The sequence below is a fragment of the Schistocerca americana genome, chromosome 5 (assembly GCF_021461395.2).
Source record: "Schistocerca americana isolate TAMUIC-IGC-003095 chromosome 5, iqSchAmer2.1, whole genome shotgun sequence".
Lineage (NCBI taxonomy): Eukaryota > Metazoa > Arthropoda > Insecta > Orthoptera > Acrididae > Schistocerca > Schistocerca americana.
Window position 1 is genome coordinate 416,784,853 of NC_060123.1, and position 23,893 is coordinate 416,808,745.

Sequence of the window (23,893 nt, forward strand, 5' to 3'; positions counted from 1 at the left end):
TGGTTGTTTACAAGGTCATCTGAGCCATGGAGCAGATGGGTGCCCTGCCAGAGATAGTGTGGCATCCTACATGAATGGAGAGCTGGCTGCAACATCTTACATCATACACAAAATCTGGGCTGTACGAGTAGTTCACAGGCTTAAGCTGTTTGCATTACTTCTGTTAGAGACAGATTTGATTTCCTCAGTGCATGGTTCATCACTTCCAAGTCAGAAATAAGATGCACTATTACATCCCTGATTAGAGTGTTTACATAGTTATGCCTGCACAACCATTAAAAATGCCATTCCAAATTAATCCCTGTAGGGAGATGGCCCAGTCTGCATACTGTTGGTTGTGGTCATTTTTTCACTGCCAAAATTCTATTGTGGCTGCAATAATACGTTTCTTTGTAGCTAAATGTTGTTGTAATATAGAAAATACTATAGACAGTTCAAGTTCCACTGGTATCATTGATTTGCTAATTCTTGTATTATGTGATACGGTACATATCCGACAAGAACAGAGCCATTTGTCTTTCTGTTTTGCAAAGATCAGTGCAGTCATCAGCGGTAAGCATCCCACTTTTTACATTGTTCATTAAATAATGGAAAGACTATAAACACAGGTGGTATTAGCTCCTGACTGAGTATTTTTGATTAGAAGCTTTTGTAATTGCTTTCCTCTTGAAAACTCACATTCTCAGCTAATTACAAAAATGTCTGAAGTCTGTTTTGCATGCATTATACGTCCTCAATCATCACCACATTTGTAAAAGCAAGCTACACCCAAACTAGTGGCGACTCACATTGTATTATCTACAATGAAAAATATGTACAGAATGCTTCTCAGAAACAGTGCAAGCTAATTTACATCTGTTTCCAAAGCAATGTCCAGTCCCCTAAATCAAAGTTCCAGCTATGACAAACATAATCTGTGATATTAGCACCTGAGACAAACCAGTAGTCCAGTTACAACACAGCTCACAGATCAATTTACATCAAACTCAGACTTGTCCTCTGCCAGCTTATAAGCTAGGTTCTGAAGTGTTTCCATCACAGTCACTCCTCTTGGTAGTGACACCACAGTGATCAACTGTAGCATTGCACCAGCTGCTCAGTTTCCATAGAGATGTTGTGAGGTGCCGCTACAGTTAGTACGCAATTTGCGGTTGAAAAACAGTCAAGCACTAGTGTGTCATTACAAAACCACCTGGAAACAATGGTCCATGTCAGCATAATTTTTATACGCATAAATATCAATGGTTGTGTGTAAATTGCTAGAGTTGCAATGTTCTTTGGTGACTAGAACAAGTAACTGAGACCATTAATGTTGTCACTCCATCACCATCTTATCATGCTGATAGAATATTAGGCACTCCCTGCAGGAGAGTAATTAACCAGGATACCAATTCCAGAAATGTGATTTATCAATCGTATGTTGATAGTTCCCTTTACCTACAAATCTTCTCTTTCTTTACTTGCGTCACTGCTTGAAATTGTGGTTCTGATAATTCCCTTTAGTTCCCAAAAAAAATTTTTAAAAATTGACACACAAAAATTAAACAATGGAAACGAAAGGTTGGAATAAATATAATACAAGGAAAAGATAGATTGCTACTCACCATAAAGATGAGATGTTGAGTTGCAGGCAGGCACAATGAAAAGACACATTAGCTTTTTGCCAGAGCCTTCTTCAGAAAATAAAACATACAACATTCATTCACACAAGTAAGCACACCTCATGCACAAATGACTACCATCTTAAGCAGCTCAGACCAGAATGGCATTCTCGTCTGAGCTGCCAGAGACATTCCAACGTGGAAAGAGGAGCATTTTCAAAGAAATCTGTATCAGTAGAACTCAAAACATTGTTTGGACTTCATATGATAATGGGAAGTCTAAAATTTCAGAGAGTTCGAATGTATTGAGAAATGGCATTGGAAATGCAACTTTTGTTAGATATGTGGGAACACTGAGAGCTTTGAGAGGTTGAAATCTCCCTGACATCTCAAAGTGAGGATCTTTGGAAAAGAAAAAGGAGAGACTAGCAGTGCATTCTTGATGCTGCAGCAGTGTAGAGGCTCTGAAAATTTTCTCTGTGCAATAAAATGATTAACTTATAACCATGTCATACATTATTCAGTAGTGGCTCTAGTATGCCTTACTACACTACTTCCACATTGGTGACCCCAAATGTGATATGATGTGCCACAGTCGGCCCTGGTCTGAGGAACTGCCTTGGGGGCATTCGGTCAGCATACAAAGCTGACATCCATATGTCATTTGCCAAGATCCTGTACAACAAAACCCTATTGCTTTCTGTGGATTTTACACAACCTATGTTTGACACAGTACACACTGACCTGCTGAAATTAGTGGATTGAATTTGTACATATATTGAGAACATATACATGCTGCCACTGTCACCAAACATGCAGACAATGTCATTGTTCGTCAGGATCTTTGCCAGTATGAGTTCATAATGGTATGTGATGACATCAATGTCCAGCCACCAGCCACTATACACAGGGTCTAGAAAAGTGCTGTCCTGTAGCAAACAAACTGTCAATGTACTAGTGTGTGGTGCACCAATAACAGTGTCACTTGCAAGGCTCAAACCTGTGTGGCTCTACAGGAGAACCACATGACACCCTTCACAGACATTGGACCACCCAGTTCCATCACAGGTGAACAGACTATACTGACACCCACAACCTCTCCCCTGATGCCAACAACACAGTCAGCCACTCACAGAGCTACCATCACTATCACCTGTACCGGATGTCACCTCCAAATCACATTATGGCCACATCAGTTGCCTGTATCAACTGCTGATGCAATATCACCTGTAGGCCATTCACCAATGTAGCTACTCACCATGGCACAGGCCTCAGATGAGCTCACCACCATTCTATGGCAGACATCTGACTCATGCTTCAATGAGAAACAATTAACTTGCACATTACTCACAGTGAACGCAAGCCACAAAGGTCCACACTCCCTGTGGGGGCACTGTGGGAACATCAAGAGCTTCAAGAGGTCAAAGCCTCTCTGATGTCCCAGGAGGTGGATCTTTGTGGGAGAAAGAGCAGAGACTAACATTATATTCTTGATGCTGTAATGATATGGAAGCTCCATAAATTTACTCTATGCAATAAAACAGTTCGTGAATAATCATCCCATACATCATTCTGTAGAGGTTCTAGTATGCATTAGTACCCTACTTCCACAGATAGTACATCCAGAGAAAGATTTTTCCAACTGAGAACAAATTTGCACCTCAAAAACAAGATGGCTACAGTAGCTGACAATAAAGACAAGTTTTACAAAGCTTTGGCCTATATACTCTATCCTGTGTAACCGATACATACAGTTACCTGTAGAAGAAGAGTTAGCAGTTGCTGGGACGCTGATCCCATGTACAGAGCAGATCGGATTAGATTAGATTAGTTTTTCATTCCATAGATTTGTGCTGAGGAGGTCCTCATGGATGTGGAATGTGTCAATTTTTTTAAAATTCTTTTTAAGCTGAAATAACAATACTAATAGTATGAGTATATACAATACATCATTTTTTTAGCGGAAATAACAATACTAATAGTATGAGTATATACAATACATCATTTGTTTCTATTAAAAAATTTGTCAATGGAGTAGGAGGAGTTGGCCTCTAGTAAGTCTTTCAGGCTCCTTTTAAACTGATCTTTATTTGTAACTAAATTTTTTATGTTTTCTGGCAGATTATTGAAGGTGAGTGTTCCTGAGTAGTGGACCCATTTTTGAACTAAAGTAAGTGCTTTTAAGTCCTTGTGCAGATAATTTTTGTTCCTGGTATTGTATGTATGAACTGAGCTGTTTGTTGGAAAAAGAGATATATTATTTAGGACAAATTTCAATAAGGAGTAAATATGCTGAGAGGCAGTAGTCAGTATACCCAGTTCTTTGAAGAGGTTCCTACAGGACGTCCGTGAGTTTACTCCACAGGTAATACGTATTACACGCTTTTAGACTCTGAAAATTTTTGTTTCACTTGAAGAGTTACCCCAAGATATTATACCATATGACATTATGGACTGAAAGTAGGCAAAGTATGCAAGCTTTTTCATTTTTATGTTGCCTATGTCTGCTAACACTCGAATTGCAAATACAGATTTGTTAAGGCATTTCTGCAGTTCTGTGGTGTGCTCCTCCAAACTGAATTTATTATCAAGTTGTAATCCCAGGAATTTAAGACTGTCAACCTCTTCTATCTGCTCTTCTTCATACATGATGCATATGCTGGGTGGAAATCTCTTACAGGTTCTGAATTGCATGTAGTGAGTCTTTTCGAACTTTAATGTCAATGAGTTGGTTTTAAACCATTTATTAATATCCATGAAAATGTCATTAGCAGATCTTTCTAGAACTACACTCAACATACTATTTATTGCAATACTTGTGTCATCTGAAAACAAAACAAACTCTGCTTCTGGCAGTGTAACTGATGAGAGATCATTAATGTACACAAGAAAAAGCAATGGCCCTAAGATGGATCCTTGTGGGACACCACATGTAATTTTGTTCCTTTGATTTGTCTATAAAAATGTTATCAGTGGCTGTCCTTGAGGATTTAGTGATCCTAGTTGGAAAGTTCACAGTGTGAGTTAGATAGAAAGGCAACATTACTAACTGCAGTAAATGTTTACTGGAAGATTGCATTAGAAAATCCGTATTAAAGTCACCAGCAATTAAAATTTCTTTGTTTCTTCCTGTTAAATAAACCAAAAGAGCTTCTAGATGATTTATGAATAGATTATAATTTCCTGAAGGTGCTCGGTAAATAGTTACTATTATTTAGGATCTGTTATGGAACTCTACTTCTGTTGCACATGCTTCTAGATGCTGCTCTAAACAGAATTTATTAATGTCAATGTTCTTGAATTTATGGCAGTTTTTAATAAATGTGGCAACTCCTCCTCCATCCATATCTACTTTGCAGAAGTAGGAAGCTAGCTTAAATCCTGAAATGTCTAACATATCTATACCAGTAGTCACTTGATTTTCAGAGAGGCAAATTGTGTCAATTTGGTTAGATGAATTCATTTCATCAATACAAATGAGTAGTTCATCAACTTTATTTCTCAGTCCCGGAATGTTCTAGTGTAATTTTAAGATAACTGATACTGCATCCTAATGGGATTATAACTGCTTTGGCGAAGATGAACTGGCAGTTTCTGATTACTTTCTGTTAAACATTGCTTAAATCAAGGCTGTATGCTAAAATCTGACTCCTGTTCATCTGTTTTCTCAAACTGAGTGTGTCTGCCAATCTCTCTTAAAACTCATTTTCTTTCCCACTTCCCTATCCTAAAAAAGGCATCCCTCTGACACCTATGACCACTGGTATTTTACCACTTGTGACAGTGTCCCCCCTTAAGTTTTCTGCAATCAACCCAGACAGTTTCCCTTTCCTATTGAGGTAAAACAGTATGCAAAGACAGGACAACTCTATGAGGTATCAAATTGTACATGCCATACGGTAATAATGAACAAGCTTATAATTTTATTCTTTAGCAAATGGTTCAAATGGCTCTGAGCACTATGGGGCTTAACTTCTGAGGTCATCAGTCCCCTAGAACTTAGAACTACTTAAACCTAACTAACCTAAGGACATCACACACATCCATGCCCGAGGCAGGATTCGAACCTGCGACCAGAGCGGTCGTGCGGTTCCAGACTGTAGCGCCTAGAACTACTCGGCCACTCCCGCCGGCTATTCTTTTGCAGGGAGCACCAACTGAATCTCAGGAATGTTTGTTGAAGGAATTTAAGTAAGGACCAACAGTAGTTTTACACTTAGGCCAGAGAGTGAAAGTAAAAAATGAGACGTTTTGTTCATTCTTTTTTTCGTACAAGCTTTTCTTAGCAATGAAACAAGAAAACATTTATGCTGCTGGAACTGTCAGAGTCACCCATTTTCCAATTCTTTCCTAATTCCAGATAAGAGGCACTGAAGAAGGAAAGAGGATTTTTAGAACAAATTTGCAGTAGAGATGACATAACAATGGTAAAGAAGGTTTACAACAAAGTATGTGTCCTAGGTTACAATTTTTATTGTATGAAACTGACAAAGTTGAATGCTGGTGCAGGAAACAAAATAAATATGTTACTATTGATCAGCCAAAGATTGTGAAACATTATGAACAAAATTCCTGATATATTTTATTCTTAACTAAAAACATGGTGAATTTTATATGTATTGTGTGTGTAAAAGAGTTCACATTTAACTGCACTATGCTTCTAAAATCATTAAAAAGTTCATGTAAAAGGCATTACAGCATTACAAAGTGTTCCTTCTTACAGAAAAAAATTCAGCTCTGAAAGGGTTAGCTCTAGAAGTAGAACTCAAGGTTAAACATTTTATAAGTGTTAATAGTTGTTAGCTTTAGCTTTTGATAGCCTTTACTGTTTGTCACCTTATCTCTTGATAGCCTTTAATTTCAACTGCTTTCGCTTTGGCAGAAAGCTAAGGAGTAACGTGTTAAGTATCATGTCTCTTAAAAGAGCTTTTACAATGAGTTTATATGCTCTTCCTGAACTGACACTGTACTCATATTCATAACACACTTATTATTGCATAGTCTCCTTTCATTCTTATGACAACAAAGTGACTAACAACAAAGTTGTAACAGTTGGATAATATTGAGAAATGTTGAGTCATTTGTTGACAAGTTTTATTAAAACCAGAGGATTTTAATATACAAAATTTGTACAGAACTGCATGGTATTATTGTATTCAGAGACAAATAAATGACTCTTTCGTAGAATAATACTATGAAAAATTGATCACATATGACTTGATTTACATAATGTTGTCTTTCACAGATGCCTTTGATTAAATGGGCCCAGAATCTAAGGAACCAAACCCTGAAGTTGAAAGCAGCAGCATGGAGTCCACCCATATGGATGAAAACAAACCATGATTTTATTGGTGCCTCTCTTCTCCTCGACCAGTATTACCAGACATGGGCTGATTACCATATAAAGTCAGTATCTTTCAATTTAATAATCATAAAATTTTTGTTTGTAGCTAAAGAGAAACTTGTGGCTAATACATCTGATAACATGAAAAAATGCATTTGAATAGTAAAACAGTAAAAAAGGAAACACAGATATTAAGGAAACAATCAGTTAGCGCTAAACAGATCATTTGTTAACATTCATTTGCAGTGCTTAAGTAATATGTGAAACTTCTTACCTTAACTATGGAAATAGGAGTCTTGTTCATATGTAATTTAATGTACTCGTACAACTATTAATTCATGAATCATGTTCCATAAAACATAGCTTCAGGTCGAACCTTCAAAGATGTGGATTGAGTCATCAAATACATTGCCGAGGAGAGGAGGTTGTTAGAATCTAATTAATAACTAACTATTGTAAAATTCATAAAATCTGTTTGTGCCTTGTCAGGCTACAAGTAATGCTGTACAATTAGCCCAATACAGGACTGGAATAGAAAGTGCTGGGTGGGTGGATTGGGCACATTTTGCACCTGGGTCTTCCACAGGGCTATGATCCTTGTGGCAAGCGGTTGGGGTTGAGAGTGGCACAGGGATGGACTAGGATGTTGTGGAGGTTGAGTGAATGATGGTACACCCCTTTAGGAAGGGTGGGAAGTATCTTGAGTAGGATGACCCTCATTTCAGGGCATGATGATAGTTAACTGAAGCTCTGGTGTAGGATGTGGTTCAGTTGTTCCAGTCCGGGATAGTACTGGTTAATGAAGGGGACACTCCTTTGTGGCTGGTTCTTGGGGGTGGTGGGGGGATTGGGGGATGTGGGGGGAAATGGCATGGAAGATCTGTTTGCAGACTAGGTCTGGGGGATAGTGCCTGTCTATGAAGGCTTTGGTGATAACCTCAGCATACTGACCAGGCTGTATGGGAGAGATTTTTTGGTGTGAAAGGAATGACAGCTGTCAACATGCAGGTACTGTTGGTGTTTTGTGGGTTTAATGTGGACAGAGGTGTGGATGGAGCCATCAGAGAGGAGGAGGTCAACACATAGGAAGGTGGCATGCTGGGTTGACAAGAACCACACGAACCGAATGGGAGAGAAGGTGCTGAAGTTGTGAAGGAACGAAGACAGGGTGTCTTGGCCCTGAGTCCAGAGCATGAAGATATCATCAATGAACCTGAACCAGATTGGCAGTTTCTTGTTTTGAAAAGCTAGGAAGGTGGCCCATAAAAAGGTTGGTATAGGAGGGTGCAATGCGGGTGTCCATGGCTGCTCTGTGGATTTGTTTGTATACCTTCCTTTCATATGAAAAGTAGCTGTGGATTAGGATAAAATATCTAAGGTATATAAGAAATAAGGTAGTGGGTTTGGAGTCTGAAGGATGTCATGAAAGGGAGTGTTCAGTAGCGGTAAGACCATGGCCATGAGGGATGTTCGTGTATAGGGCGGTGGTATCAACAGTGATGAATAGGGATCCTACCCATACACTACGATTCCTCTACCTTTCCCGCCACCTCCAGATTTCTGCTTGCATCCCACATTATAGTTGCATTCCGGCCTGAGATGCTTGAGTTGGTGGTTCTGTGTGCATGAGGTGTGCTTGCTTGTGTGTATGAATAGTGTGTGTCTCTCTTTTACTGATGAAGGCATTGGCCAAAAGCTTAATGAAAGTGTCTTTTAATTGTGCCTGTCTGAAACTTGACGTGTCTTCTTTATGGTAAGTAGCAATTTGTGTTTTCCTACATTGTTTACCTACCTGGAGTTTCAATTGTTTGATTATATTAGACCTAACATCATTACAGAGGTAAATTTCACTTTTCATATATTTCTTTGTTCATCATAGTATCATACTGTGAAATATAATTTTTCTTACATTCATTTTTCCGCATATCATATTTTCATTTGTAAATTAGATGCTCTAATAAATTTTAGTCACTTGCTTCATTATGATTTCCCGACATTTCAGATTCCTTGATGCCTACAAAGAAAATGGTATTGAGTTTTGGGCAGTGTCTACAGGAAACGAACCAGCAAATGGTATAGGTATTATACTAGTGGTTAACTCACTTGGATGGACACCACAAGGACTAAGAAAGTGGACTGTTGAAAATTTGGGTCCTTCACTGCGTGCTTCCCAACACAGCAATGTTAAGATTCTTGTTCTTGATGATCAACGCCCGTATTTGCCTTGGGTGCTAGACAAGGTATATACCTGCAATGAAATTTATATATTTACAAATTTTAATTGGAGTAATGAGTATAATATATTGTGTATGTCATATACAATGGTTTTAGTATTACATGCACTATTAATTACAAGAATCAATAGTACATATCAAATTCATTACAATATTTACAAATATTAGCATTACAAGTATAATTAATTTACAACCAGAAGCAGTCCTAATTTTTATAAAACCAGAGATCTTTGTACCATATTTACATTTTCATAACATTGCATTTTTATTCATAAAAACCTTAAAATATTTTATGTCTTATTTCCTTCTCATCTTATCTTGTAAGTCTTGCCTGACCTGGGGTTCTGGATGACTTTTCCAAACCTTCCCCATCTCCTGAACCTCACCAGACCTCTTTCTTCAGCTCCCTTTCTTCCTCTTCAACCCTTCTGCCAAAAGAAGGAGCCACTGGTTCTGAAAGCTTGTGAAATTCCATAACCTTTGCGTGTCTGTGTCCTCCTGCCACCAGCCACCACTTACTTAGTACATGTTTTATCTGTCCAGTTATATTGTGTTCTAAATATATTTTATTTGTGTTATTTTATAAGTCTTTGAGTGAATTTACATTTTTTTATTTTTTTATTTTTATTTTTTTATTTTTATTTTTATTTATTTATTTTTTTTTTTTTGAATGAGGTTTGACGTGAAGAGGCAAGGGTTTCCTGTTTCCAGAGACTGTGGCAGCTTATTGTGCCATATCAGTCACTGATGTATGGACTCTGGTCTAATTTTTACTTTTGTTCTTTGTCTGAAGGAGAATTATAGTTGCAGTTGGTGTTTTTGACATGTATACTACATTTTATTACTTCATTTTGCAAACAGACCAAAAATTACTTAATTCATAGAGGCACAAGGAACAGACTGTGAAGTATCTGTGCTGTATGAGATCTTCATGATGAGATTCTCTTATGTGGAATCCATCAATAAATTTATCTCCCTTTTTTGTGGTAGCAGTACCCTGTTAAGTTGTGTGTCTGCAGCATACACCCATACTTCAATGTGGTAATTAAGACAGGGATAGATTATCCGATAATACATAATTTTCACGATTTTTAATGTACAATTTCTGACTTGTTTTACTACGCTCAATGTAGTATGGCTTATCCATCAGGGATTTCAATCACCATGGACATCAAGGAATTTACAGTTGTCCACTTCAGCTGTAATTATACCATGTACATCATTTACACTTGAGTAATATGAGTTGCCAGTTGCAAATGTTAGAAGCAGTGATTTGCTTACATTGGTTTTTAGTCCCACATCTTGGAAATATGTATCCTATTTATTTTTAATACCCTGTTAGCTGCAGAAGAATCCAGTTCTTCAGAGTCTTTGCCATAGAATAAGACTAGGTTTTGTCAGTGTAATGTATAATGTTTAAGTTGAAGAGAAATTCAATATTATTAATCTTACCATCAGTTTAATGTTTAAGTTTGTTACCCTGTTTCTGATTCATTGTATATGAGACTAAAAGTTTCACTGATGCTTGCTTTATATTGTATTCCCTCACTCTCCTCAAGAGAAGTACAAAGTTTACCAAATCAAAAGTTTTGCTCAACTCTAGAAATACACCATCAGTGTTCAATCCATGTTTTATAGTATTGTGTACTTCATGAAAGAATTTGATACCAGCAGTGAAAATGCTTAAGTCTTACCTAAATTGTGAGCACTTCATGCCTTGAGAAGAAGATAATGATCTGAAATAAGATAACAGCCTCAAATATTTTACGTGGGGTTTGGAATAATGATATTGGTCTGTAATTTGAAACATCTTTCTTACATAACTTCTTATGCATTAGATCAGTCACATTTGTTTTCAAGGCACTTGGATACTATATTTTTTCTTTAATGCTACAGTTAACAAGAAAGGTAAGGTGTTGGTCATTTCATGCACACATTTCCTTACCTCCTTGCTGAGGATACTGTCAGATCCAGATGATTTTTGGTAATTTAGCTTTTGTATTATGTTAAATGTCTCCTGTTAATTCATCTCCATAAATTATATCAAATGCTGTGTGAAATAATTTGATGCCTCAGCTTGCACACCTATGACAGAGGCTGATTGATCAAAATTAGAGTACTTACTGAGTAGATTACTTATTGTGTTTGGATCATATACTGGGTGGTCTTCATATCTAATGTTGACTGCTTCACTATCCATCTCACATGTGGATTTACAATCCACTTGGGTCCACTAAATTCTACATCTACATCTACATCTACATTTATACTCTGCAAGCCATCCAACGGTGTGTGGCGGAGGGCACTTTATGTGCCACTGTCATTACCTCCCTTTTCTGTTCCAGTCGCGTATGGTTCGTGTGAAGAACAACTGTCTGAAACCCTCCATGCACGCTCGAATCTCTCTAATTTTACATTCGTGATCTCCTCGGGAGGTATAAGTAGGGGGAAGCAATATATTCGATACCTCATCCAGAAACGCACCCTCTCAAAACCTGGCGATCAAGCTACACCGCGATGCAGAGCCCCTCTCTTGCAGAGTCTGCCACTTGAGTTTGCTAAACATCTCCGTAACGCTATCACGGTTACCAAATAACCCTGTGACGAAATGCGCTGCTCTTCTTTGGATCTTCTCTATCTCCTCTATCAACCCGATCTGGTACAGATCCCACACTGATGAGCAATACTCAAGTATAGGTTGAACGAGTGTTTTGTAAGCCACCTCCTTTATTGATGGACTACATTTTCTAAGGACTCTCCCAATGAATCTCAACCTGGTACCCGCCTTACCAACAATTTATTTTATATGATCATTCCACTTCAAATCGTTCCGCATGCATACTCCCAGATATTTTACAGAAGTAACTGCTACCAGTGTTCGTTCCGCTACCGTATAATCATACAATAAAGGATCCTTCTTTCTATGTATTCGCAATACATTACATTTGTCTATGTTAAGGGTCAGTTGCCACTCGTTGCACCAAGTGCCTATCCGCTGCAGATCTTCCTGCATTTTGCTACAATTTTCTAATGCTGCAACTTCTCTGTATACTACAGCATCATCTGCGAAAAGCCACATGGAACTTCTGACACTATCTACTAGGTCATTTATATATATTGTGAAAAGCAATGGTCCCATAACACTCCCCGGTGCCACGCCAGAGGTTACTTTAACGTCTGTAGGTGTCTCTCCATTGATAACAACATGCTGTGTTCTGTTTGCTAAAAACTCTTCAATCCAGCCACACAGCTGGTCTGATATTCCGTAGGCTCTTACTTTGTTTATCAGGCGACAGTGCGGAACTGTATCGAACACCTTCCGGAAGTCAAGGAAAATAGCATCTACCTGGGAGCCTGTATCTAATATTTTCTGGATCTCATGAACAAATAAAGCGAGTTGGGTCTTACACGATCGCTTTTTCTGGAATCCATGTTGATTCCTACAGAGTAGATTCTGGGTTTCCAAAAACGACATGATACGTCAGCAAAAAACATGTTCTAAAATTCTACAACAGATCAATGTGAGAGATATAGGTCTATAGTTTTGCGCATCTGCTCGATGACCCTTCTTGAAGACTGGGACTACTTGTGCTCTTTTCCAATCATTTGCAACCTTCCGTTCCTCTAGAGACTTGTGGTACACAGCTGTTAGAAGGGGGACAAGTTCTTTCGCGTACTCTGTGTAGAATCAAATTGGTATCCCATCAGGTCCAGTGGACTTTACTCTGTTGAGTGTTTCCAGTTGCTTTTCGATTCCTTGGACACTTATTTCGATGTCAGCCATTTTTTTGTTTGTGCGAGGATTTAGAGAAGGAACTGTAGTGCGGTCTTCCTCTGTGAAACAGCTTTGGAAAAAGGTGTTTAGTATTTCAGCTTTAAGCGTGTCATCCTCTGTTTAATGCCATCATCATCCCAGCGTGTCTGGATATGCTGTTTCGAGCCACTTACTGATTTAACGTAAGACCAGAACTTCCTTGGATTTTCTGTCAAGTTGGTACATAGAATTTTATTTTCGAATTCACTGAACACTTCACGCATAGCCCTCCTTACGCTAACTTTGACCTCATTTAGCTTCTGTTTGTCTGAGAGGTTTTGGCTGCGTTTACACTTGGAGTGAAGCTCTCTTTGCTTTCGCAGTAGTTTCCTAACTTTGTTGTTGAACCATGGTAGGTTTTTCCCGTCCCTCACAGTTTTACTCGGCACGTACCTGTCTAAAATGCATTTTACGATTGCCTTGAACTTTTTCCATAAACACTCAACATTGTCAGTGTCAGAACAGAAATTTTCATTTTGATCTGTTAGGTAGTCTGAAATCTGCCTTCTATTACTATTGCTAAACAGATAAACCTTCCTCCCTTTTTTTATATTCCTATTAACTTCCATATTCAGGGATGCCGCAACGGCCTTATGATCACTGATTCCCTGTTCTGCACTTACAGAGTTGAAAAGTTCAGGTCTGTTTGTTATCAGTAGGTCCAAGATGTTATCTCCACGAGTCGGTTCTCTGTTTAATTGCTCGAGGTAATTTTCGGATAGTGCACTCAGTATGATGTCACTCGATGCTCTGTCCGTACCACCTGTCCAAAACATCTGAGTGTCCCAGTCTATATCTGGTAAATTGAAATCTCCACCTAAGACTATAACATGCTGAGAAAATTTATGTGAAATGTATTCCAAATTTTCTCTCAGTTGTTCTGCCACTAATGCTGCTGAGTCGGGAGGTCGGTAAAAGGAGCCAACTATTAACCTAGCTTGGTTGTTGAGTGTAACCTCCACCCATAATAATTCACGGGAACTATCCACTTCTACTTCACTACAGGATAAACTACTACTAACAGCGACAAAAATGCCACCACCGGTTGCATGCAATCTATCCTTTCTAAACACCGTCTGTGCCTTTGTAAAAATTTTGGCAAAATTTATGTCTGGCTTCAACCAACTTTCTGTACCTATAACGATTTCAGCTTCGGTGCTTTCTATCAGCGCTTGAAGTTCCGGTACTTTACCAATGCAGCTTCGACAGTTTACAATTACAATACCGATTGCTGCTTGGCCCCTGCATGTCCTGACTTTGCCCCGCACCCTTTGAGGCTGTTGCCCTTTCTGTACTTGCCCAAGGCCATCTAACCTAAAAAACCGCCCAGTCCACGCCACACAACCCCTGCAACCCGTGTAGCCGCTTGCTGCGTGTAGTGGACTCCTGACCTATCCAGCGGAACCCGAAACCCCACCATCCACATAATTACAGAAAGAACATTTCCCTGTCTCATTAGAACAGATAAGTACAGCTCTCACAACAGTAAATGAAATAAGAAAGACTATGACTTCTTTAAGAAGCAAAAGACCAGTAACTGTAGACAATATTTCAGGTAAATTGCTAAAAGCTTGCAATAATCAGTGAAGTAAAGTTTTGATTTAAATTCCCAAAACTTCAGTGACTCAAGATGTGGTCCATGACACATTGAAATCTGCAGCTATGAAGTCCGTTTACAAAAAAATCCAGTGGTGCAGGAGTTACATATCATTCCATCTCTCTTTTGACAACGTTATCTAAAGTCTTTGAAAAATGACTGTCTGCCAGAAATGTGAAGTATCTTGACAGCTTCCATATTGTTTGTAAAAACCAGTATTCCATTCAGAAACCTACTTCTGCATTTAAAGTGACAAATAATGTTTTAAAGTGACAAATAATGTTTTGGAATACTCACACAAGAAGACATTTCTGTTTCACATATTTCTTTCAAAAGTCTTTGACTTTTCCAGTCACATGACATTCCTTGAGAAATGGAATCAGAGGACAAGTGAGTAACTGGCTAAAATCTTAACCCAAAGGCAATGTGTGTGTGTGTGTGTGTGTGTGTGTGTGTGTGTGTGTGTGTGTGTGTGAGAGAGTGTATGTGTGAAGCTACATTTGTCCTCTAACAAAGCAAGCAACTTACTTCAGAATATTTTCAAATAACATGGCCACTGTCACTATTAACAAATTGCTCACTGCTCTACAGACTAAGCCAGCCAGATGTTTGCAGATATTCTGAATAGGTTCACAGTAAATTTGCTAACAATACTTCACAGAAAAACTGACTACATCCAGTGCTATGCTGAGCATAAAAGCCAACAGGAGATTCTTACTGCACCAGAAGGTCAGTATATATGGAAAGAATATTGGTCAAAATTCCTAGGTCTCCAAATACATTCCCTGGTCAAAACATTAGCCACATCTTAAAAGAGCGCACTCTACCATGTTACCATATGACCCTCCACTGCAGTCATGGCAGTGAAGTGGTATGTGTAAGGGAACCAGCACACTGTGAATGAAGTTGACTGCTTTGTTGGTGTATAGTGCAGACTCTCCATTGGTCTACCAGGAATAGTGTACCAATTGCAGTTATGCAAAATTACATAAGAATAGTAGTTGTAAAAAGATTCTAACCTTACTGGGACAAACACAAGTGTCATGTTTTATCAACGACAGTTGGTATGAAACATCACAGGAACTGCTGCTGTTCACTGAATTCACATCCAACTCAACCACTTTCCAAACAAAAATCACAAAGAAACTGCTTGAAATAGACATGTGATGTCAGTTGCCCTCCAAAAGACCATTTATCTCTGAGCCGTATATCTTCAGTGGTCCAAACAACACAGAAACTGGACAGTAGCTGACTTGAGGCATGTGATGGTGTCCAAAAAGTTGCTATTTTGCCTTCTTAAATGCTGAAAGGTGTTGAGTGCACCAACAACCAAATGAGGCATTTTGTCTATGATGTGTTTAGGGTGTAGTTGATGATGAAGGTGCTTCTGTGATATTTGATATTTTAGGAGAGATATTCATGCCTTAACATGACCCAGTCATTCAAGTTACCATGAAAATAAACTAAGATGTTTTCTTCAACATTTTTGGAAAGCAAGTATTGTCCTTTATTCTACAATTATATGTTGTGTGTGCTGCATACACACTCCCACGTTTCTAAATGTCTATAATTGTGTGCGCAGAGGTGCACACACATTTTCCTTGCTTGACAAACAATCAAACACACTATTCTATCTTGGTTGTCCCACTAAATTACCTACTCCCTTAGAAAATGTGGGGTGCTGTTTGGAGCAGTTGGTGTAATGTAGCAACAACATCCACATAATTTGGTAACTCTAGAGGATGTGATCCTCAAATAAGTTGCTTCAGCTGGATATAGCATACGTGAAGAAAGTTATGGACTCTGCTCCTCACTGAATTCAGGCCATTGTCAAGGCTAGAGATGGTGTTATATGGTATTAAAATGATGTCTCCTTGAAGTGATTAATTTTTTGTCTGGTAAGCTTAAATAACAAGGGTAGATGGAAACATCACATCCTCTAAATATTGAAACAACTGTATTCAGCAGTGTGTACCATTTGGATAATTCTCAATACTTTGGATATCAGTATCTCAAAGTCTGCCTATTTTGATTAATTCCATCCACAGAGGCCTTTTAGGGTGACACATTAGCATTAAAATGTATTTACCACATGGGAAAAGGTCTTCAGAATTGAGTGTGAAGTGCCTACAAGAACCTCCTGCTGTACTCGTATTAAAAAGAGGGGTGCTGACCACCACTTTACAATACATTTATTCAATTATGACCTTTATAACTGACAATCTTTCTCACTACAAAATTGAATTATATATATCACAGTCATAACTCAAGAAGGAGTTGCAAATTACACTATGACATGAAGAATTTTTCTCAGATCTTTTAAATATGTAGATGAAATAAAAATAAATAAAATAAAATACTGATTTGTTTCCAGAATGCCTTACCTAGGATAGCAAAATGCCATATTGCATTGTTGTTCATTTGTTTCCTAAGTTTAAGAGTTTGCCTTATGAATTTTTTGTGGCTTGACAGCAGTTTGTCTTAAAAAATGTGTATCTTTATTTCTTGAATAATAACAATATTATCAAAGAGATAGATTTCTTCTGACCACATAGGGGAACCACTGGGTCACAGACAGGAACAATGAAAAGACCACTGAACATTTAAGCTTTCATCCAAATGGCCTTCTTCAGACATAGAAGGCACACACACATTCACACAAGCACAAATCACACAAACATGGCTGACTGAGTCAGGCCACAGTGGCTAGAGACAGTGGTCTTGTCATATGTGTAGTGAGTTGTGCTTGTGTGTGTGTGTGTGTGTGTGTGTGTGTGTGTGTGTGTGTGTGTGTGCTTTCTGTTTATGAAGAAGGCCTTTTGACTGAAAGCTTAAATTGTTAATAGTTTGTTTAGCTTTGTTTCTTATATGGTCAAGACCATATAATTTGTAAATCTGCTTCTTCCACAATACAGATTTTATTAAGCACAATTCATATAAATTTAAGTCACAGAAAGTAATAGTTTCTGATTCTTCTGTAAATACACAAAACAAAAGGCTTCAGGAGGTGAATACCTGGTGGTCAATACAGTAGTTTAAAAGTTTGTTGAATAATGTGCATGTCATTGCTGGAGAACACAGTTTGTTGGTTCAACTAGGGAGCACTTTGATGCAAACTCTGCTTTTGGTCACCCATGTGCTATCATTTCATTCACTGAAAACACCAACCATCAACAACAACAAGTGAAAGCAGTCCTTCATTAGCAAAAAGTTTACAGTAGGTAAAAACAAAGTCAAAATCACAGTCTGGGAGAAAACCATGAAGCAAAGCCTCATCATTAGATGATGCAAAAAAAAAAAAAAAAAAAAAAAAAAATTTGCTGTAAGCATTAGCTGGTTTTGATAAATGAGGTTGTGGCAGCCTGGGGCAGACCTTACTTGTTTTTCCGTGAAACCTGATGCCAGCATTTGTATCCTTTTGCATCTTGCCTAGTGATATTGCTGGACATATGTTTAATTATATCGAGTGCTCTAATGGTACATTCAGTGGGAGTACAAGATTCTTCTCCCCTTGAATTGGCCCATAGGTCAAAAACTGTCCTGGCTGGTGTGCAAAGGATGAGATGGGCATGGCCTGGTGTGAAGACTGTGGTGCAGTTCTGGATGCTCATGATGGTAGAAAAGCCTTCTCAGATCCAGCAGCAGAAAGATAGAAAGCAATGGTGGCTTCCACTTGCCTCTTGCCACTGGTGGAAAGAAGGCTGTGGATCCAATATCAGACCCAGCACACTGGGTAGTGTCCTGCATATTTTCTGGGTTCAGATACATGGCTTGATTGATGATGATGAGAGAACCACAAAGCTTGACATCTACCACCTCAGATGTTGTACTGGAACTGTGTAATGATGCTACATTCTTCTTAATCATTACTTAAAATTACTTAACCTTTTCCTGGTGTTCATTTTGATAGAAGAAAATAAATTTGCAACTTCTTATTATTTATTGACAACAGAACTGCATTCTTGACACGTTTAAGCAAAGCACTTCACAGACATCACTGATCTCTTTTACAAACAGACTCTCAAGCAGACTCAACAATAAGAACTGACTGACTCATAGGCTCGCTGCTTTCCCTTATATAGAATTTTAACAGTCGCTCACAAAATATTCCATTATTAATTTTGTATAATTTAAATGTTACAATTAAAATTTACAAAACATAAAGAAATTGATGTTACAGCCGAATACGGTATACAATACAATATTTGAATAACAATCTTTTCTAGTAATATCTTTAGTTTTCCATAAGCAAATCATTCTAAATCATTCTGAACTTTAATCACAATAATGTCTCTCATATTATTTTAGTTACATAATTAATTACAGTTTGGATTTGGTTACTAACATGTAATGGCATCACAAATCTTAATTTTATCTAACTGCGTACGAGAAAGTTACAAATATAGCCTCAAATTCTGAAATTGCAAAATTTTGGGATGTAAACAAGTTGAGAGTTAATTAGAAATGTAATTACAAGGACTATTAAATGCAGAGGAAGACATAAAAATAAATAACAAATGGAAATACATCGCTTGCTCATAACTTTCAAGTCATTTCTCAAGATAATGAAGTTCTTTGTGTTAACTCATTACTTGATTGTAATTATGGTAATTAGAGGTGCCGGTCACCTTTGCCAACACTTCCACAGCATTTTAATATTTTGTGCCAAAAGTTTATTCCTTCAATTTCTTTATTATACATTCAATCCAGCATTTGTACATAATTTTGTTAATGACAACAATCTCTTGATAATGCTGAGAATATGTGTTCCTCTAGAACATTCCATACCCCTTTGCAATGAATATCAAGTTTTTTTTTTTTTTTTTTTTTTTTTTATCAAATAGAATATAATGATACATAAAAAGACATACATGCAAGGCCTTAGGAAGCAGTGAATTGTCTGATAACTATCTGGATGCATATAGAAAAAAAAGAAGGTGGACTCAGACATTTCATATGAATTTTGGGGAAGGCTGTATTTTTATCCCCCCCCCCCCCCCCCCCAGCCTCTCTTGCAAGTATTACTTGTATGAATGGCTGCTAAATACATAAACACAACTCTGAAAAAAATCGAAGTTTTCTTGTTTTCTTTTCTTAGCTGTCACTCCAGTCACTGGTTCACATTGCACTTCTTAACGAATTGGCAGCTCACAATCATCAGTCCGTTCGTGCTGTCCACCTTGCATCTGCAACCCCTCTTTTTCTGGCAGTCTCTACGCTGCAATAGGACAGTCCCTTATTAGTTTCACATTTTTTTAATTTTCACTTCCAGGTGAGGTAAGGACTATATATTGTCCCACCAATTACCTCCTGAACATCATCACAGGTTCATAAAGTTAATATCATGCACAGGAAATGTAAACATTACTTACTAATACAGTTCTCTAGGTAGGAACAGGGATGAACTCATTTCTCAAAAGTACTAATGTAGGTTACAATTAAGGTCACATCAGGTATGAATATATCAATAGCATTCACATATTACCCTATACAACTAGAATATTTACAAACAAAATGACGCAAAATTAAACATCTCTAAACTGTAAAGATTTAGCTATATACAGACTGAAGTCAATGAACCAAAAATGAATTATATGTATCCTTTCTTTTTGATTAATATTTCAGTATATTCCACTATACAATATATTTGATCCCCCGCCAGTTCTCATTTAACTCTTTATCATATCAAACGAGCTCAGAGACTGCTCATCATTACACCATTTTGTAATAACAAACTTTTCACAAAATGTCTTATGGCACATTGCAACTTGACCATTTAGTAAAACATGTACATCTTTACGGTTGTCCATTTGTTCATCTCATTAGCAAATTCATAAAATCATGTCCATGCCTGTAATTCTCATAGAACCACCTTTGATCTACTTCATGCTATCCCTTCCCACAAACCAAATACATGCTTTACATAATATAACTACAATAGTCTCCATTATCTTATATACTCCCAAATTATATAATGTCATGAAAATGCTAACACTAACTTATCAATAAATATTATACACGGTACAGTACACACACATATGGATCTAGAAAATTGTCTTTTACTCCCAGGACTATATATTGTCTCACCAATTACCTCCTGAACATCATCACAGGTTCATAAAGCTTGTATCATGCACAGGAAATGTAAACATTACTTACTAATACAGATTGTCCGCAGAGTGTGATAGCCAGAAAGTAGTTTCTTAACAATACTTACAATACTTATTATATACGTAGTACACACTTTAATCTATTATCATCCTCATCTCTACAAAGCTGTCATAACTTTCTCACTATGTTGTACACAACTCATTTCTCATGAACTAGTTTTAAAATATCTTTTTCACTTATGTTTCTGTTATAGTAGTAACTATTGTCTGACATGCTTATTTACACATCTTTAGAGTTACAAAATAATTATAAATTATTGGTCAATCACTACTGTAAGAAAGTCAAATTTAGTACACAAATTACATTTTCAAATTATTGCTCAAATAATGTCACATAATAGTCATATTATGTACAGAAAACTTACACTACTGAGAATGGATAGTATTTTCAGTTAGAGATAACTAACTTCATTACAGGTTTATAGATGAGTAAAAGATGTAGCATCCGAAAACGAAAAGAAGAAAAGTAGAATGCTACATAGCTTAGAGACCTAGTGCTCTCTACGCACTTGACACAAAGATGTTTCCTCCTGAGGCTAACCTGTAGGCATTTGGGTGTGGCATAGACTGAATTTTGAATGGACCAATATAGATGTCAAAGAATTTCTTTAATTCATTACTTATAATCTTGGATTTTTCATGTGATTTCACCAGGACCAGATTATAAATTTTAAAATTTGTAGGTTTATTCTTATTATCATGTTTGTTTTTTCTCAGTTTCCCCTGTTATTCCATACTTTCCAGACTATTTCTTCTGTTTCCTGTGAACGCATAGCCTTATATGCTGGGAATACAATTAAGTTGTTGATCAGATTTTGTGGGTTCTCGTAATACATTATTTCATATGGGGAGAACCCAGTAGACGAATGTTGTAAGCTGTTCAGTTTATCTTCGAAGCTGTCTACATACTCTATCCAACAATTTTTGTTGCAATAGCTTGTGAATAATCTCCCTATTTCTCTCATTTAACGTTCAGCCAGATTGCCTGACGGGTAATAAGCAGATGTCTGAATACAGTATATTTTCTCATCCACAATAAATGTTTTTCAAAGTTTGGAAGTAAATTGTGCTCCGTTGTCAGAATGTATGCTCTTTGGTTTTCCTACCTTTGTGAAATAGTCTCTTCTAATTTTCAAAATGATGTTCATACTTGTTGCTTTCTTCAATGGATATAGTTTAATGAATTTTGAAAAAAGATCTACCATGACAAATATGTAACAAAATCCTCCTTTAGCCTTAGGCAATGATCCATAAAGATCAACTGCTGCAAGTTGTAGTTGTTCTTTTGGCAAGATGTTTTGCATATATCTTTTGCAGGTTTGATTACTAACTTTTACCCTCTGGCACCTGTCACATGTAGATAATTACTTTCTCACTCTACTGGCAATATTGTAAAAATATATACATTTTCTTGGATCTTTTGGATACATTTCAGTGTCCCACTATGTCCGAAACTCTCATGTACATACTTTATCAATATTTTGATATGCTGCTCTGGCCAACACAATCTCCAAGTATCACTGCCTGCACTGTATCTTCTGAAAAGTATACCCTTGTGCACTTTGTAATACTGCTCTAATTCCTCATATTCTCTCTTACCCAGATAACTTTTAACTAACTTCTAGTTGGAATCATGGTTCTGATATCTACGGATGTCATTACAAATTTTCCTGATTTCATTCTCATCTTTCACCCCTTTTAGATACATAATCCAAAATTCCTTTTCACATTCATCACTGTTATTCTCACCTTCTCCCCCAATTGGCAATCTTGATAGAGCATCAGCAATTGGATTTTCTTCACTTTTTATACACTTTACTGTATAGTTGAACTGCTGGAGGAATAGTGCCCACCTGGTTATCCTGCAGAGTACACTCTTATATATAGATCAAAGCCTTATGGTCTGTGTATAATACTACTTGATATCCTGATAAGTAATTCTTGAACTTGGTGAAAGCCCAATAGACTGCTAACAATCCTTTTTCGGTAACATTATATGACTTCTCATGTTTTTGCAAAGTTCTATTTGCAAAAGCTGTTGATCTATGCTCCATCACACCATCTACAATTTTTTCTTGGAACAAATGAGATCCCAGTCCGAAGTCACTGCTGTCGGTTATAATGTAAAATGGCTCTGTACGATCAGGTGTGTATAACATTTTACTATTGCACATCTGTTTCTTGATGTTGTTGAATGCTTCCTGAGAACCCCTGTCCAACACCCAAATGGTGTTCTTCTTCAACAAGTTGCTCAAACATGATGCATTTAAAGCTTGATTGCTGACAAACTTCCAGTAGTAGCCACAAATTCCACAGAATGATTTAAGTTGTTTCTTAGTCTTAGGTGCAGGAAATTTTGCAATGGCTTCAAGTTTTTCTTCATCATGGAAGATTACTTGTTCTGAGATGGTATGGCCTAAAAGTTTGAGCTGTTTAACTCCAGATTTGCACTTCTGTAGTTTTAATGACACCTCTCCCTCTCTCAATCTGTAACACACTTCACCCAACAAACATATATGTTCTTCTCAACTCTTTCCTGTAACAAGTATGTCTTCAACATAAAGAATTATTTTGCTTAATAGTTCTTTTCCTAGAGCAAAATCCAATGCTTTGATAAATTCTGCAGCTGATACATTGAGGCCATATGGTACAACACAATAGCAATAACAACTTCCTCCATACAAAAATGCGGTATATTTTCTAGACTGAATCTCCAATGGTACCTAATGGAAACCAGCTGTTAAGTCTAAGCTAGACATGTATTTTGTATGTTCAAACTTATGTAATAACTCATCTATATTCTCAGGGTGATCAGTTTCCCTCTCAAGGTATTTGTTTAAATGCCTTGAATCGAGCACAAGTCTTACTCCACCATCACATTTGGAAACTACCACCAACAGGTTACTGTATGCGCTTTTGCACCTTTCAATTACTTCCCACTCTCCCATCTTTTGTAGTTCTTTCTCTACAGCTTTTCTTTTTGGTATGGGTATGCCATAGGGTTTAATGAAAAATGGTTTGTGAGATTTTAGTTTAAGTCTACATTCAAAGTTTTTTCACTTTTTCAGGTTTCTCATTAAACACATCTTTGTATTCCCACAACAAACTACCTAATTGATCTGCCTGTTCTTTG

At 37.3% G+C, this 23,893-nt stretch overlaps 1 protein-coding gene across 2 annotated transcripts in view; it reads left to right on the top strand.

Moving 5' to 3' along the window:
• The window catches only part of LOC124615902 (lysosomal acid glucosylceramidase-like), a 296,037-nt gene that overhangs the window by 183,836 nt on the left and 88,308 nt on the right, over window positions 1-23,893 (top strand). For both annotated transcript variants that reach the window (XM_047144076.1, XM_047144077.1), the window contains exons 6-7: window positions 6,847-7,007; window positions 8,948-9,185. In XM_047144076.1, coding sequence (XP_047000032.1) covers window positions 6,847-7,007; window positions 8,948-9,185 — 399 coding nt within the window. The remainder of the gene's footprint in view (window positions 1-6,846; window positions 7,008-8,947; window positions 9,186-23,893) is intronic.